Source organism: Rattus rattus, chromosome 18 (assembly GCF_011064425.1).
Source record: "Rattus rattus isolate New Zealand chromosome 18, Rrattus_CSIRO_v1, whole genome shotgun sequence".
NCBI classification, from domain to species: Eukaryota; Metazoa; Chordata; class Mammalia; order Rodentia; family Muridae; genus Rattus; species Rattus rattus.
In genome coordinates this window covers 19,289,920-19,306,069 of record NC_046171.1, presented here as the reverse complement: position 1 = coordinate 19,306,069, position 16,150 = coordinate 19,289,920, and the positions used below count along the sequence as shown (strand labels likewise).

Sequence of the window (16,150 nt, the reverse complement as noted above, 5' to 3'; positions counted from 1 at the left end):
GCCTCTGTGCTAGAGTCCTGGTTTCAAGCAGTCAAGGGCTCTAGTTCATCTTTTGTTCCTTCTAAACTCTCACATCAGCCTCAACACCCTACATGGGCCTCAACTGGATAACTTTGCTAGTACTGCCCGTTCCTCTGGGCTTAACAGACAGTAGCATAACCGTCAGTGACCAGAAACTCCTGACCTTTTAGATACCTTCGGACCCTGGTGATAAAGTGCTTGACTTCCGTCTTTGCAAGCGCGTTTTGCTTTTTACACTGTGTATTGATTTGTATGTGTTGCGTGCATTTTAAATAACCAGGCTGTAATTAAGCCAACCTATTCTTGATTTTCTAAAAATTATATAAATTATAGTTTCCTTTCTATAGTGCAAATTAAAATACATCGCTGAAATTAAAGCGGACCTACAGGAGTGCCATTAGCATATTCAAAGCCGAATGTTGATAACGGTGTTTACTTAACTGAAATTTAGCAGTATTCATTCAAAAACAACATGCAGCCCTAACTGCCGTCCATGAAATAATGCCTGTTGCTCTATGGTTCTGAACCCTAATTAGCTGGGAACAAAACAACTCCCTCGCCTCTTATTAACTATTTCCATTCTGTTGTTCTCTGTGTTACCTGAAGCAGAACACCCTTTGGAGGTGTTAGAGAACTCTTCCCGGGAGGGGGGGACTGGCCTGGGACTGAGAAAGGATAATTCACTCCCTTTATCCGAGTGAAAGGCAGTCCGTGTGGCTACAGTTAGCTCTCTCCTCCTTCTAGCTTCGTCCTATTTATATCCGCACGTGGGTTTGCCTCCTTTGTGTGCTAATGCCTTAGCACGAGCGAGCCAACCAAACAGAGTTAATCGAAAGGATTTCAAGGGACCAAATTCTCCCTGGGATCATCCAACCAAGAGGAGAAAGCGTGGCCTGAGTCCTTTGTGGGAGAGAAGCCTCTTCCGTAGGTCTTTATCTTCTGGGGTGATACCTCCCTTGGGCTACCACATGTGAGCGATGGTTGAGACCACAGCCCTTGCTCTCCCCACAGATTCAGAGGACCCTGGGACTCAGAGAGCAAAAGGTACCAAAATGAGGCTGTAGAGCCCAAGCCTGGCTGATCGTAGCTCTCTCATCCATTCCTCTAACAAACACTGTCTCCCTTTGTTCCCTGCCCACCATGGGGACCCAGTGATGGTCAGGATAAGGGAGGCCTTTACCCTGATGAGGTTGAGAGTCACTAAGCATGACCCCTCAGTGAGGACGTGGAGCCTGACAGTGGGCCTGGTGACAGGGACGATTAGGGAGGGCTGAGAAGAAAGGGCTCGCACACCTGAACCAGACCTGAACACAGGTTAACCGTAAGGTAAAGTTCTCAACCTTCCTAACACTGTAACCCTTTAGTACAGCTCATCACATGTTGACCCCGCCCCCCACCACAATATTATTTTCATTACTGACTCTTAACTGTAATTTTGCTACTGTTATGAATCATAATGTAAGCGCTGGTGTTTTCTGATGGTCTTAGGTGGCCCCGTGAAAGGGTCTTCTGACCCGCAAAGGGAGTCACTACCATAGGTTGAGAACCACTGATCTAGGCAGAAAGAACAACCAGCACACAGCTTCCGAGACAGGTAGGTCCCTGGAACACTTCAGGGTTGGGCAGGAGGATGACCCACAGGAAGACTGGTCCTCTGGAGCAGCCTTGGGGATTGGTAGGATACTCAGTAGACAAACAAGATAGTGTGGGACCAGTGGTAGCCAGAGATACAAACAATACTGTGGCCTTCTCTGAGCACACCATGGCACAGGGTGTGGAAAAAAAGCAAAACCATTAAGGCTGTCTGTTAGAAAGCTGCTTAGCTTGTCCCAGCCCTCCGGTCAGGCTGGTCACCCCAGTTGAGATCCAGCCACACTTAAGCCACCTCACACAGATGACAATCTCTCGGGTGTGATTGCACCACGGGCTGATAACTGAGAGGTGGCAATCACTGAGTCAGTGCCAGCCTCATAAAATCGGGACAAGTGAGGACTCAGAGCATGGAACTAAAGAGCAGTGGCACCCGGAATCACCTCCCGGGACCTATGAGGTGAAGATCTGTCTGTCTGGTGGTAGCTTATCACCTTTACGGTACTAGTCCTTAACCATTGTACAGAACAGGACACGAGGGTAGGTATGAACAGGGTCAGTCACAGCTGTGGAGACGCAAACAGATGACCTTAATGATAACTGGCCATTCGCCACCCCAGTTCTCAGGCATTGCACAAGCCTTCACATGCCCGAGCCTTCCCAACCAGTTCCCAGCCAGTACTCGGATACCCATTTCTCAGATTGAGACTCAAGCTTCGCGGCATCCGGAGGCATGGCGTAGAATGCTGCCTCTGGTTCCTCTCTAGCTGTGTGGCCCTGGGTAAGTCATCTGAGCTCTCTGGGGTTTATTTGGCTTCTCTGCAGAGAGAAGGTGAACGTGACTTGTCAGTATCGAGAGGTGATTCTGTGCATCCGAAAAGCAGTCATGCTGGAGCGTGGGATGTGGAAAGGCTCGAGGAACCTCTGAAACATACTAACTAGGCTTTCCAATGGCGGGGAATCAGGGAGTTCATCATGATATTGCTTTAGATGGACCCAAAGGCCTAAATCCCAAGACCGACTCTGAGAACTGGGATTTCTGTCTACAGGGAAGAGAAAAGGCCAAAGGCAACAGTCCACTCTGTGACTGGTTCTTGCAACACTGTGACTAAGTCCTTTCAAGTCTCCCCAGGAGAAAACAAAATAAAATTCATAATGAAAGGGGGGTGTAGTCTATCGCTGAGGAATGCCGTGTGAGAGTAGACACCGGAATGAGTTATCAAAGCAAGTCTGGTATCCTTCCTCTGATGACCTTAGGAGAGATACCTACCCGAGTGTGGGTGGCTAAAATGGGATTCTGGCTGAAGCCAAGGGGAAGACGCTACACACTCGAGCCTTCCCTTTTTTGGTTCCTAAAACAAACCCACAAGACCTTCCAGAGAGCTTTGTTCACGGACACTTGCCAGCACTTACTGGGTTGTGCTCTCTGAATACAGAAGGTGCTTGATAAACAGCCATTGAAGAGACTAAGGGACACAGTGAGTTCGTCTGGGCGTTTGGAAGTGTTACAAGCCTGCGTTCCTCACTCACTGGCTCTGGCTCACCTGCCTGCTTCACACGGACCTTGGAGAGAGTGAGTCAAGTGTACTAAGGCTAAAGTATTGCTGTGAAGCTTTCCTGAATACACACTTGCATGTACACACACACACACACACACACACAAACCACACACAATACACAAATGCTCAAACATATACACACATGCACTCACATCACATACATACATACACATATGTGCATGTGCACACATACACTGGCACGTGTGACACACATATGACACACACACACATACACACACACACATATATATTTGCTGCCTCTTGTGTGCACACACACACATACACACACACAATACACAAATGCTCAAACACATATACACACATGCACTCATATCCACATACATACATACACATATATGCATGTGCACATATACACTGGCACACATGTGACACACGTATGACACACACACACATACACACACACACACATATATATGCTGCCTCTTGTGTGCACACACACAATACACAAATGCTCAAACACATATATACACATGCACTCACATCCACATACATACATACACATATATGCATGTGCACATATACACTGGCGCACATATGACACACATATGACACACACACATATATACTGCCTCATGTGCACACACACACACACACCCTGTGTAACAGGACACAGACCTCTGTCAAGACCTTATTTGTCGCTAGTGTGTTTCTGAACTAACAGATGTGGGGCCAAATCAACCGCTTGCTGCGTGTCTTCAGCGCTCTTTCATGAGACGCAATCAGAGAAAAGGATCTAAATTGCAATTTTTTTCCTTTCAAAGCTCCCATGGCTGTTGCCTGAAAAAAAATATCCTGTTTATAAAAAGCAAACTCTGGGCTGGACGTCACCAGGTCCCTGGGGTAAACACTGCCTGTGTGCTTCTAAGACCATTGACTGAAACTGTCTGGTGACTCAGGGATGAGCCCAGTGGACACACAGAGCAGAAACACACATTTTTGTCGATTGCTGGGAGTGTGACAGTCTAGCCTGTTTTCAGCATCAAGAGAAGCAGGAGAGACTGGGACTGGTCCCAGAGGCGCCAATTCTCCAGGAAGCCGCCCTTCCACTCTATAAAAAGGAGTACTCAGATCTGGACCACCCCCTAATGTGAGGGGGGGGGGAAGAGACCACGTGGAAGGAGTCTTTGGACTCGACAGCAAGCAAACAGGTCCAATTCAAAGATGCCCAGTCTCTGTCCTAGACTCAACCGGGCCTCCTTCCCTACCCTAATCTATGCTCACCCCTTGCAGCCTAGCAACCACTCTGGGAGGCAACTAGAGATCTCCCACAATGCTCTAGCCAAGGGCAGTGGAGTGAGACACACCAGTTCCCATCTTAGAGATGAGAAAACAGAGGCTCTGAGAAAGGCTAGGTAGGGTGAGTATTGGTAACCCTGGAGCTCGAGCACTTGGGTTCATAGCTCGATGATGTCCACTGAATTAAAACAGGGAGCCGAGCTTTGGTGACTTGGTTTGTGCACCTTTAAAGTAAAAAGACTAATGATACCTGCTTTCATAAAGTGATGATCAGAGCACAAGGAATCGGGCACCACCAGCAGTGGAATGCTTACACATACAAACCATTATATTATTATTATTATTATTATTATTATTATTATTATTATTATATTGCGAGCATCCTTGTTATGGACGGGTAGCCAATAGGTGCAGTTTCTAACCTCCTGTTTTCCCTTCACCCAGTTTTGCACTGCCTTTCCACACCACACAGGTCTCTGTGTCGCCGATACTGTTCTCATTCACAACAGTGAAGGCTCAAACTCTCTTCAGGCAGGTCTGTTCTTTGCTGGTGGTCACGGCATTCAGCGGTCTCTACACTGACTGCAGAGGGCGGTGCTTCAGAGACGAGTGGCTTTTGCTTCATGCAAAGGGGGCTCTCTAGATTCTCTTTAGCTCCTGGAGGTCCTCGCTCCGCAGTGTGGTATCTCCAAGGGGAACTGCTTGACATAGCAGGCAGGAAGACCAGCAGAACTAATTAGGAGTTATCTATGAGGTTCTCTCACTTCCTGGAAGACACTGTGTTCCCATCCAGAACTCCACTGACTGGAACACAGAGCAATCCTACTTCTGAACTCAGGGGACTGACATGGTTTAAGAAAAGGCTAGTAATCAAAAATATGGACAGACCGCACAAGACAAGTTTTGTTCACAGGGATGTGGAGGCAAAAAAAAAAAAAGAAGCCCCTTATGGTGGACTTAAATTCACCCCATATCCCAGGCAGAAAACTCTGCATCTTCCTGCCTCAGGTTACTGAAAGTGGAACTTACAGGTCTGTATCACACATCCCCTAAATTTCCAATCACTTTGATAGTCCTAATCCCTTTTCCTTGATGAAGCAGTTGTTGCACATTTTGATCCTTCTGGGGGGGGCATATATTAATTAGGTCACTTTAAATGTATAACTGGGCTTTCTGAGCTTAGATGGTGTTTTTCGAAAGACACAATCTGTTTTACAGTGTACTGCAAAAACTTCTACCTCCAGGCCTCCCGTTCTTCCTCCCAACCTTCTCAGTAATGGTGAATTCATTATTCTTGGAAGCAGAAACTCAAGAATTTGGAAGAAATACCATGAACCCTCCCTTCCTCAATGTCTGAGGAAAAGCCACTCTTCTGCTTTTACTCGATGTGAGTCGAGTATCTCACGAGCTCAAATGCACAGCTCCGAGGCCCATACGGCAGAGTCCGTGTTCTGGTTCTGCATCTTGCTGCCGTGACTTAGGCAAGTCACGCACCCTCCCTAAGCCTTCACTCCCACATATACGAGACAGAAAAGATTAGCTGTGTTCTTTCAGGTTGGTTGCGAGGGACGCAGCGATGAACCTAGAATGATAAAAGTTGCGCCCGGTGCACAGCATTCGGCAATGAAAATCATTTGATAAGTGACAATTATTGCATATTTAATATGTAGCAAGAGTGTGCCAACAGCTTCCTGTCACTGTGTTAATCACAATAACTTGGTAACTCCATTTACTTTCCAGATGAAGGAAGCAGGGCAGAGCGGCTATGAAATGCGTTGAGGTGCACACAGCCAGGGAGTGGCAATACTAGGATTTGAATGGAAGACCAGAACCCACCATCTTAACCCTAACAAGTTCTGGGTGAGATTATTCAGCCAAAACAACAAGAACAACAACAACAACAACTAAAACAACAACAAAAAACTGTCTATACTTACATGCTATGAAACAAATGCTTAGGCATGGATGCCTTACCCAAGCCTTTTGTAAACATAAAACCTAAAGTTTCATGAATCGAACATCAGTTGAAAAAGAAAAAGATTTCCCTCAACCTGTCAATATAAACAGGCTAGTAAAACAAGACATGGGTGGGTTCCTGCGTTGAGATGACCATAATTTCTTGTGCGGTAATACACAATACACTGAACAGATCAGCCCAGAGCAAGATGCTTTGGAAAGGAGGGTTTAGTTTTGAGCTCTTATGACCAGACTGAACATCTGTCATCTGTTAAGCTGGGCCCTGGTTTGAAGTGTACCTATCTTAAGGAATCGTGCAAATGGTTTATATCCATGTGCCTGGTTTTTGTTTGCTTGTTGGTAAACCAGCCCTAGTAAAGCGATCTGTAGATTTGACGTTTCTCTGCTGCACTGACACGTGCTTTCAAAGCTCACACTGTCATTTCCTTATTGACCATGGAGGAATGCGTCTCATTACACCTGTCACAATGCTTGATGTCAGTGTTTCTGTATGCTCTCCTGGATGAAACCTTGTTGGCTTGGTGAGTCCTTACTCATCGGTAGAAGCTGAGCGGCAAGAGGGAAAGGAAAAACCTCAAATGCGGGAAAACTGTAATGCCATGGTCACTTTCCAGGAAGAAACACTGGAAGAGGAAGAGCGGCTCTGTGAGGATTAAAGCCTTGTACTCGCAAGACAGCTGCTGCTATTGGCTACCCTTGGCCCCAATACCAGGCGTGTAAGATGACCTAGAAATCTCTACCCACACTGGACTTTCTCTCACAGACTACCTTGCTTTCTCCCACCCCAAGGCCCTTCCTACACTTGTGCTCTCCCTTAAACATTCTTACCACAGATCTTAGCCCCAATCTTTGCATGGCCTTCAGATCTGTTATAGGTGAGGTCCTCAGCGGTGAAAACTCACTAGATCTTTTGTTTCGTTGAGAGCAGACACAATGGTGATGACCATGCCTTTGGGAGCACGACCTGGCTCTAGACACCTTCATGTCTCTCAGAGTTTATTTAGCACAGTGCTGGAATCATGGCTGATCTTCAAGAAATAGTTTTAAGATTCTGACCGTCGACTGTTTAAACCAGCATGGATACCTCTCCAAAGTACGGCCATAAGGGTCTTTTCCTGTCCATATTATTTATCAATGGGACCTTAGCTTTGGCGCCACAGCTCAGTCAGGCATGACCTGAGCTAAGCTTAAAGCCCATAGGTTCTCACGTGTGTCCTGAGATACTGGGGGTGGGGACCTATTTACCAGTGAGCGTTCATCTGGTTTTCAAAGGCCATGCACTCTGCACCGTCTAAATTGGAGTTCTAGTCTTGCTTGAGTCTGCAGTTAAGGGAGATTCTAACATGACTGCGTCTCCCACCCTATACCAGCAGTTACAGGTTGGAGGAAACATGTCATCACCAGAAGAGAGTCCGTGAAAATATGCAAACAGGTTTCTTGGCACTCTGAGGCGCACGTGAATTATTTGTCGAGTCTCCTGAGTAGCCGTCATCCTGTCAATGTATCGTGAATGAGAACTACAAGACCAGGGGTTGGGGATTTAGCTCAGTGGTAGCGCGCTTGCCTAGCAAGAGCAAGGCCCTGGGTTCGGTCCCCAGCTCCGGAAAAAAAGAAAAAAAAAAGAGAACTACAAGACCGGAAGAAAACCCACAACCACCCTGACAGGGCATTCCTCAGGACCTTCCAGACATCTCCCAATTGCCCACAATGCCACCTCACCCCCGTCCCAGGAGCAAACCTGCATCCAAGGAACCTCCTTGGTTTCCTGTGACCTCGTCTGGACAAAGCAAATGAGTCTGGTAGTGAGTTGCTCTTGACATGATATGTTTTGGTGCATCTTATTGACATAGCAACTTGACAGCAACCTCTTTTTCAAAGTCATGTGTTGTATTTTTATCTGAACCTTGCAAGTTCAAGTGCTTCAAAGTAGGGAACCCTGGTTTCACCCTTGTATTCCACTCCCACATCTCCGGGTTCTTCCTCTCCCTTCGAACAGAATCACACCCCTGCCTTCCTCTTACCCCTCCTTGCCTCCAGGAAGGATACCGTGGGGGTTGGGTTCTCATAAGACAGCAGCATTAATATGCTGGCTTCGTGCCAGCTTGGTCATTCCTGCCATCACACAGGTCTGCAGAGTCCCTAGGTTTAAATTCTCCCTCTCCCCGCAGGGGTCCATCTGTAACCGCCCCCTTCTCTCTTCCTTTAGCCTCCCCACCACTACCACCACCACCTCAGCTTTACTTTCCTCTGAAATGCCAAAGCAAGATGAAATTGATGAAGACCGTGCGTTCTTCTCCAATGAGATGAGCCAAGCTTTCAACACTCAACTGCCGGCAGTTCTGAGCACCCCACACAGTGATCGGTGTAAGGGACTTGGATTCTGAAGACCCGGTAGCAGGTTTGAACTGGACCACCAACCACCAGCTGAGAGACTTTAGGCAAGTTCTTTTAGCTTTCTTGAACTCTACGCTGCTGTGGCTGGCTTGAAATATGTGCTCTTGATTTTGTTTCATTATCTACGCTGCCCATATTTCAAGGTTTGTACTCTTCTTTAAAAAAAGGGAGGAAGAAAGTGTGTATGTGGGGGGGTGTGTGCGGTGGGGGTTGGGTAAAGGTAAGGCTATCACAGACTGTTTCTGGAAGGGCTGAGTGAGGAACTGGCCCCGGGCATCCTCCTGAGTCTGGCCTGAGAGGCCTCGGGCAGCCAGCTATACTAGCACCTGCCTCCCCTCCCCCATACTCAGCCATAGCTTGGTCCTGGGAAGCTCTTAAGGGAAGGTGAGAGTTCTTGGAAGGCTCAGCTTCCATAGGGTCCTCCGCTCCCCCTTTCTAGACTCCTTGATGGTGCGGAACCCCTTCTCTTACCCCCACTGTCCTCCTGCGCGAAGGTTGGTAGCGGCAATCCGCCAGCTTCCCGCGCTCCAGTTCTACCATCATCGGGCGTCCTGCCCTGGGCTGGCTCCCTGATCCCCGATCTCTCCACCGTCCCGGAGCTCCCCCTCGGGGCGGCGCGAGGCGGCAGCCTGCGGGGTTGGCGACAGCGCGGGGGAGAGGGGCGGCTGCTACAATCCTCCCGCCCACGTGCACCGACGGCAGCGAAGCGCCAGCAGTCGCCAGGGCCTGCGCCTCCCGCGCGGGTGGGTGCTTCACCTCTGGGGCTGGTGGGGGACAGTAACCTGAGCCCCACCACCGGGACCTCTATTTGCATAACCCGACCCCCCCTTTCTTCCCGACCCAGGCTGGAGATGAGAGTCGGGCTCCCCTCCGAGGCGTCGTCTTGCCTGTGGTCAGCGCGGGGGCCGCGGGACCGGCCGGAGCGCAGGCGGAACGGGCTGGCGCACGTGGTAAGAGCGCGGCTATTTCTTCCTTCTCTCCCCCCCTCTCGCTTCGAAACAGGGCTTTGCAGGGTTTTTCAGAGGGTGGGACACCCACAGAGGTTCCACCCTCGCTGAGCATTCTCTCCCGTCCCCTTTGAATTTGATCCCCAATTGGAAAGGAGACCGCGCACAGCGCGATCGAGAAACTTTCCCAGATAATGCTTTGGGGCGTTTGAAGTCATGGAGAGGAGCATTCCCGGGAGAACAATTTTCGCGGCTGACATGGGAAGAAAAGCGCTGCTCGGAGAGCGGCGACAAGCCGGCTCCCGGTGGCCCTGGGGCTCCCCTGACCATGGTACTCTAAGCGGGCAGGAGCCGGCGCGCCGCGGCCGCGGGCACCACAGGTGATGGGCGGGAGAGCGCCTGCAGCGCCGCGCTCCCTCCACGGCGTGGCGCCGTGGCTCCTGCCTACCCGGGATCCTCGCTGCTCCCGGTAGCGTGGGTCAAGAAGGAGAACAGCCTGGCTCGGGCTGGATCCCTTCGCTGCCGGACTTTGGAGCTGGGAAGGGCAGCGCAGTTTCCCAGCCCGCGTCTGCGATCCCAGCCTACGCAGGTCGCGGAGCCTCGGGCTTGGGTACCCTGCGGCAGCCGGAGCGCATCGGATGCGGGCTGGGCGTGTGGGGAGGTGGGAGCCGAATGTCCGGAGGGCCAGCAGTTTTAGCTCTCTGAAAAGTTTTGGTCATTTAACAGGAAGATTTCTACTGGAAGGGCATGTTCGTTTGTTTGTTTGCCGAGGAAAACACGTGTGGGGACCACGGCGACCCGAAACTGTCATTTGTTGTCACTCATCGCCGAGCAAGCTCTAAGCAAGGGAGGGGAAGGCTATTCCTGGGGTAGACCTTAGGCGCCGGTGGTAGGATGCACCCTTGGAAAGTGTACGCATAGGGATGGGGCAGGGGGTTTGGTGGGTTGTGAAGGTGAGCGCCGTGTCTTCCTAGGGTATCCTGTCTGTCGCCTGGCCGGCGAGCGCACACGCGCGCGCTGTCAGGAGGGAGGTGTGTGGTGTGTAGCGTTAAGGTGTGTGGAGTGGGTTTGTCAGAGAGCAGCGGAGGAGGGAGAGTGTGTAGCGGAAGTGGAGTGTGTGTGTGTGTGTGTGTGTGTGTGTGTGTACGCGCGCGCGCGCGCAGCGGGCAGGGTGAGTGTCCAAGCCTCCATCTGGTCGCCCCCACGCAGCCGACCGCCCAGACACGCCGGGAAGGGCGCCCGCTCTGTGCAGCAGCTGGTGGGGAGGGAGCGGGAGAGCGCGGGCAGGGGGCGTGGGGGTGGGGGTGCCTCCGGCCGAGGATCTCTCTCGAAGCTCCAGCAGCTCTTCTGCTCCATTCTCTCTACCCTAACCCCTACCCTCAAGTTACCTAAAATACTTAAACAAACAAACAGCCCAGACCTGTTCCGTTTTCACTCCTGTATAAATAGCACAGACTTTCCAAAAAAGCAAGACCGCATTTACTCTTATCACCAGACACTACTTTCCACCGTGTAATTCAGAAAAAGGCAGTCAGCTTCCGTGAGTGCGGGTAATTTTTTTTTCTTCTCTCTCTCTTTTTTTTTCTCTGTCTTTTTTTTTTTTTTTGCTTGCGGTTTTGAGCTGCCAAGAAAGTGAAGGAGGGGTTTGACTGTAGTGTCTCGGCAGCGCTCGGTTTCTTTCCGAAGTTTAATTTTCCGGAATGGCTCCCAAACAAGGGCTGGGGAGGCGGAGCCGCCACTACCGGATCTTCTCCTTTTTTGGAAAGTCTCGGAGAACCGGAATTCCTCCCCGCCCCAAGAGACAGAGCTACCATCGCTGCCCGTGGGTTCACCCACGGCAGCCGCGTCAGGGTCGGTGATCGCGCCTTCCCCGCGCTGAACTCTGCAGTCCGGAGCCCCCGCTGCAGGCAGGGGCCGAGAGCTCCAGACCCGGGCGGTTGTCCACCGGCAGCGAATCGTTCCGGGCGAGCTCGGTGGAGCCCGCGCAGCCAAGCCCGTATGCAAATTGGCCATGTGACCGGCAAAAGCTACCAGGCCCAGCCCTGTTCCTCAGTCCATATATGGGCAGCGACGTCACGGGTTATTGAAGACCTGCCCATAAATACTCCGAGCCTAACACTTTCCGTCTGAGAGAGCAGCGATTCATTAATTGCTGGGCGAGGGGACACACTGACTGTTATAATAACACTACACCAGCAACTCCTGGCTCCCCAACAGCCGGATCCCAGGCAGGAGAGAGTCAGTGGCAGATAGCCATTTTTTTTGTTTCCTTAAGAAGCCAACAACTTGGTTGCTAGTTTTATTTCTGTTAGAAATTTTTTTGTGTGTGTGTGGATGTGTGGTGGTGGTGGTCTTTTCTAAGTGTGGAGGGCAAAAGGAGATACCATCCCAGGCTCAGTCCAACCCCTCTCCAAAAACGGCTTCTCTGGCACTCCAGGTAGCGAGGGAGTTGGGTCTCCAGGTTGTGCGAGGAGCAAATGATGACCGCCAAGGCCGTAGACAAAATCCCAGTAACTCTCAGTGGTTTTATGCACCAGCTGCCTGACAGCCTCTACCCGGTGGAAGACCTCGCCGCCCCGTCGGTGACCATCTTCCCCAATGGTGAACTGGGAGGCCCCTTTGATCAGATGAACGGAGTGGCTGGAGGTAAGCTGTGTGTCCTCTTCGGAGCTTGTGGGTGGGGAACGGTGGGTGTGTGGGGCTTGGTGGGGAGAATACGGACTTGAGGTGGACGGAGCTGACCACACTGCCTCTGAAGACTGGAAGTGGGTACAGGGGAAGCGGGGGAAAGAACGGACCAGGGCTCCTAGGCCGTGCGCGCCGCGCGGGCAGATGCACCTGGTCACCAAAAGCAACCCGCATGCCCGCGGCTCCGGGCGCGCCCAGCTTTGGCTGGACGCAGGGCTGAAGGATCACCGCTCCTGGTTCTTGAATCAGGTCCATCAGCAGGACTCTGCGCTTCTGGGATGGGGTTAAAGTGATGGGAAAGTTCGGCAGTCAGGCTAAAGCTGCGCCTCTGGAGAGCTAAGTGGCAGGGGAGCGCTTCGGAAGCGCGCGGGCAGCGCTCTCTGGGCAGAGCCCACTCGGGGAGGCTCAACGAGCGCGTTGCGCTTCTGGTGCGGCTGAGAGGCACCACCCAACTTGCGCATAGCCCCGGAGTGAATGGGGTTAGCCAGACGGAGCAGGGCAAATAACAGCGGGAAGCGGCAAGGGGGAATGCCTAGGGAGGCCCGCGCTGGCTCCAGTGTGCTCCGGGTTCCTTGGCAAGGCTGTGTAAAGTCGTCTTCCTCAGCCCCCGCGCCTTCCTAGAAGCCCAGACTCTTAGTCTTAGGCTAAGGCAGGGATGCGCGGGTGTCGGGCTTGGCCGAGGTTGATGGGAGGGAAGGGAACCCTAGACTCCTTCCTCCGCTGCCCGGGTTCCTACTGGCAGTCTTCAGCTGAAGCGCAGCGGGAGAGGAAGGGGGAGGTGGCACCAGGAATTAGCAGCAAGAACATCACCCACCCACTTACCCATTCTGGGGTTCCCCTCTCCCGCGGCTGGCACCTTCTGTGTGCCGCTTGGGATTGGTCCGTTCTTTTACTGGTGTCTGTGCGGTTGCCTCCACGGTAGGACCACAAGGCAAAGGAGTGGGAGAGAAGTCCGAGGCAGATGGGAAATTGTTTGATATTGTTGCTATTATTGGGTGTTTTACTCTTGCAGATGCCTGGGGAATAGAGGCAGGAAGGGGCATGCCCTGCTTCTTGGAGATACAGTTCTTGAGTCCTAGACTCGGCTAACTTCTTACTGTCTCTCCAGGCCTCAGTTTCCCCACCTGTTGGACTTTGCTCCAGCTCTGTAGTGTTGGAATCATGAAATGGGGATGGCCGTGTATATGTGTGTGAGAGAGAGCGTGTGCACGCCCGTGCATGTGTGAATTTCCACTTGCCTCTATTCTCATCGTCCTCTCTCTTTCTCCCGACTTTTCCCTCCCCAGATGGCATGATCAACATTGACATGACCGGAGAGAAGAGGCCCTTGGATCTCCCATATCCGAGTAGCTTCGCTCCCATCTCTGCGCCTAGAAACCAGACCTTCACTTACATGGGCAAATTCTCCATTGACCCTCAGTACCCTGGTGCCAGCTGCTACCCAGAAGGCATCATCAATATTGTGAGTGCGGGCATCTTGCAAGGGGTCACCCCTCCAGCTTCAACCACAGCCTCTTCCAGCGTCACCTCTGCCTCCCCCAACCCACTGGCCACGGGACCCCTGGGTGTGTGTACCATGTCCCAGACTCAGCCTGAACTGGACCACCTCTACTCTCCACCACCACCTCCTCCTCCTTATTCGGGCTGTACAGGAGACCTCTACCAGGATCCTTCAGCATTCTTATCGCCGCCACCCACCACCTCCACCTCCTCTCTGGCCTACCAGCCACCTCCTTCCTACCCATCCCCCAAGCCGGCTATGGACCCAGGTCTCATTCCTATGATCCCAGACTATCCTGGATTTTTTCCATCTCCGTGCCAGAGAGACCCACATGGTGCGGCTGGCCCTGATCGAAAGCCGTTCCCCTGCCCTCTGGACTCCCTGCGGGTCCCCCCTCCGCTCACGCCACTCTCCACCATCCGTAATTTTACTCTTGGGGGGCCCAGTGCTGGCGTCACGGGACCAGGGGCAAGTGGAGGCGGTGAGGGTCCCCGACTGCCTGGCAGTGGGTCTGCAGCAGTGACTGCTACCCCCTATAATCCGCACCACCTGCCGTTACGGCCCATCCTGCGACCTCGAAAGTACCCCAACAGGCCCAGCAAGACGCCAGTGCACGAAAGGCCGTACCCCTGCCCAGCAGAGGGTTGCGACAGGAGGTTCTCACGCTCTGATGAGCTAACCAGGCACATCCGAATCCACACGGGTCACAAGCCCTTCCAGTGTCGGATCTGCATGCGAAACTTCAGCCGAAGTGACCACCTCACCACTCACATCCGCACCCACACCGGGGAGAAGCCCTTTGCCTGTGACTATTGTGGCCGTAAGTTTGCCCGGAGTGACGAAAGGAAGCGCCACACCAAGATCCACCTTCGCCAGAAGGAGAGGAAGAGCAGTGCCCCCTCTTCCTCTGCATCCGCCCAGTCTTCAGCCTCTGGTCCTGGGGGCTCGCAGGCCGGGGGCAGCCTGTGCGGTAACAGCGCCATTGGAGGACCACTGGCCTCCTGCACCTCTCGGACCAGGACCCCGTGAGATGAAGCTCCGGCTGACACACCAGTTTCTTCAGGCCCCAGAGGCCCTCTGTCCACTCGAGCTGCAAACACTACCGCCCTTCTGTGTTCTTCCCCGTGATCCCGTGATCCTGGGCAAAGGACCTTAATGGAACCCAGCTCTGTCCCACCTTCTCACAGACGGCCTTCTGAAAACTTAGGCCATTTTAATGGAGTTGACTGTCACTCCAAGAAATGGGGAGCCAGAAGAGGGCTGAGCGAGGGCCCCTGGCCTACAGGGCTGTGCTCTGACCCTGACAGAGAGATGTTTGACTATGGTCTGCTAGCCCTTCCCTTTGACCCTCGATGCCAGTTGCTCTGAGACTTTTTCTACAATAGGTTGGGAGTTGTTGATTCCTTTGAGCAAGGACAGCGAAAAAGACTAAATTAAAGCAAAACCGATGTGGCACTTTAATGGCTTGGGACAGACTTGGGGTAGGGGTGGGGAGTTGTACAGTGAGCACAGTTTAGCCCTGGCCGCAGCACTCTGTGGCCCTAGAACAGTGAATGGAAGTTTCTCTAGCCATCTCAGCCCTTAAGCAATATGTCCTATAAACTCAAGAGAACGAACGGAAGTGCAATGTCGGGAAGGACAAAGCAATATTGGCTCCTTTTTGTTGAGAAACAAAGATTATTTTTTCAGTGTATATCCATTTAGATTTTGTGTATTTTTTTGATGTGCACTGTTCTCCGAGTTCTGAACCTTTGGGAAAAAAATGTAAAACATTTATGATCTCTTGAATCGAGTCAAAAGTTAACTTATTTAAAGGGGGGTGTACATAGGATGCATGCAGTGGTGTTGCAAGTGTCCTCTGTGCCTTGTGTGATGTGGGCAGTGTTACAGGGTCTGCATGTGTACAGGATGCCTTACTATGAAAAAACAATCACTCCCTGGGTTTAAGTATGGCTGTATATTTCTGCCTATTAATATTTGGAATTTTTTTAGAAAGTATATTTTTGTATGCTCTGTTTTGTGACTTAAAAGTGTTACCTTTGCAGTCAAATTTCAGATGAGAGTGTGCTTAACGTCACTGCAGCTGACTTGTTTGGTTATTAGCTCTTAATAGTTGTGGAAAGATTAAACAATCTATTCTAACATAAAACCACTAACTGGAGTTCAGATATTGGATGGCTTATGACAATGGTGTAAATAAATACTTTTCAACAATA

At 51.4% G+C, this 16,150-nt stretch overlaps 1 protein-coding gene across 1 annotated transcript; it reads left to right on the top strand.

The window, feature by feature from the left end:
• The first annotated feature begins 11,823 nt into the window (after nucleotides 1–11,823).
• Nucleotides 11,824–16,150, top strand: Egr2 (early growth response 2). The gene is made up of 2 exons (XM_032888928.1): nucleotides 11,824–12,391; nucleotides 13,720–16,150. The coding sequence occupies exons 1-2, from the start codon at nucleotides 12,223–12,225 to the stop codon at nucleotides 14,961–14,963; spliced, it is 1,413 nt and encodes a 470-aa protein (XP_032744819.1). The 5' UTR covers nucleotides 11,824–12,222; the 3' UTR covers nucleotides 14,964–16,150.

Bases quoted from the DNA above. Each gene is read 5' to 3' on its own strand.
- Egr2 (XM_032888928.1), top strand. From the start codon at position 12,223: ATGATGACCGCCAAGGCCGTAGACAAAATCCCAGTAACTCTCAGTGGT. The intron at 12,392-13,719 runs GTAAGCTGTGTG...TTCCCTCCCCAG, and splicing joins GATGAACGGAGTGGCTGGAG to ATGGCATGATCAACATTGAC.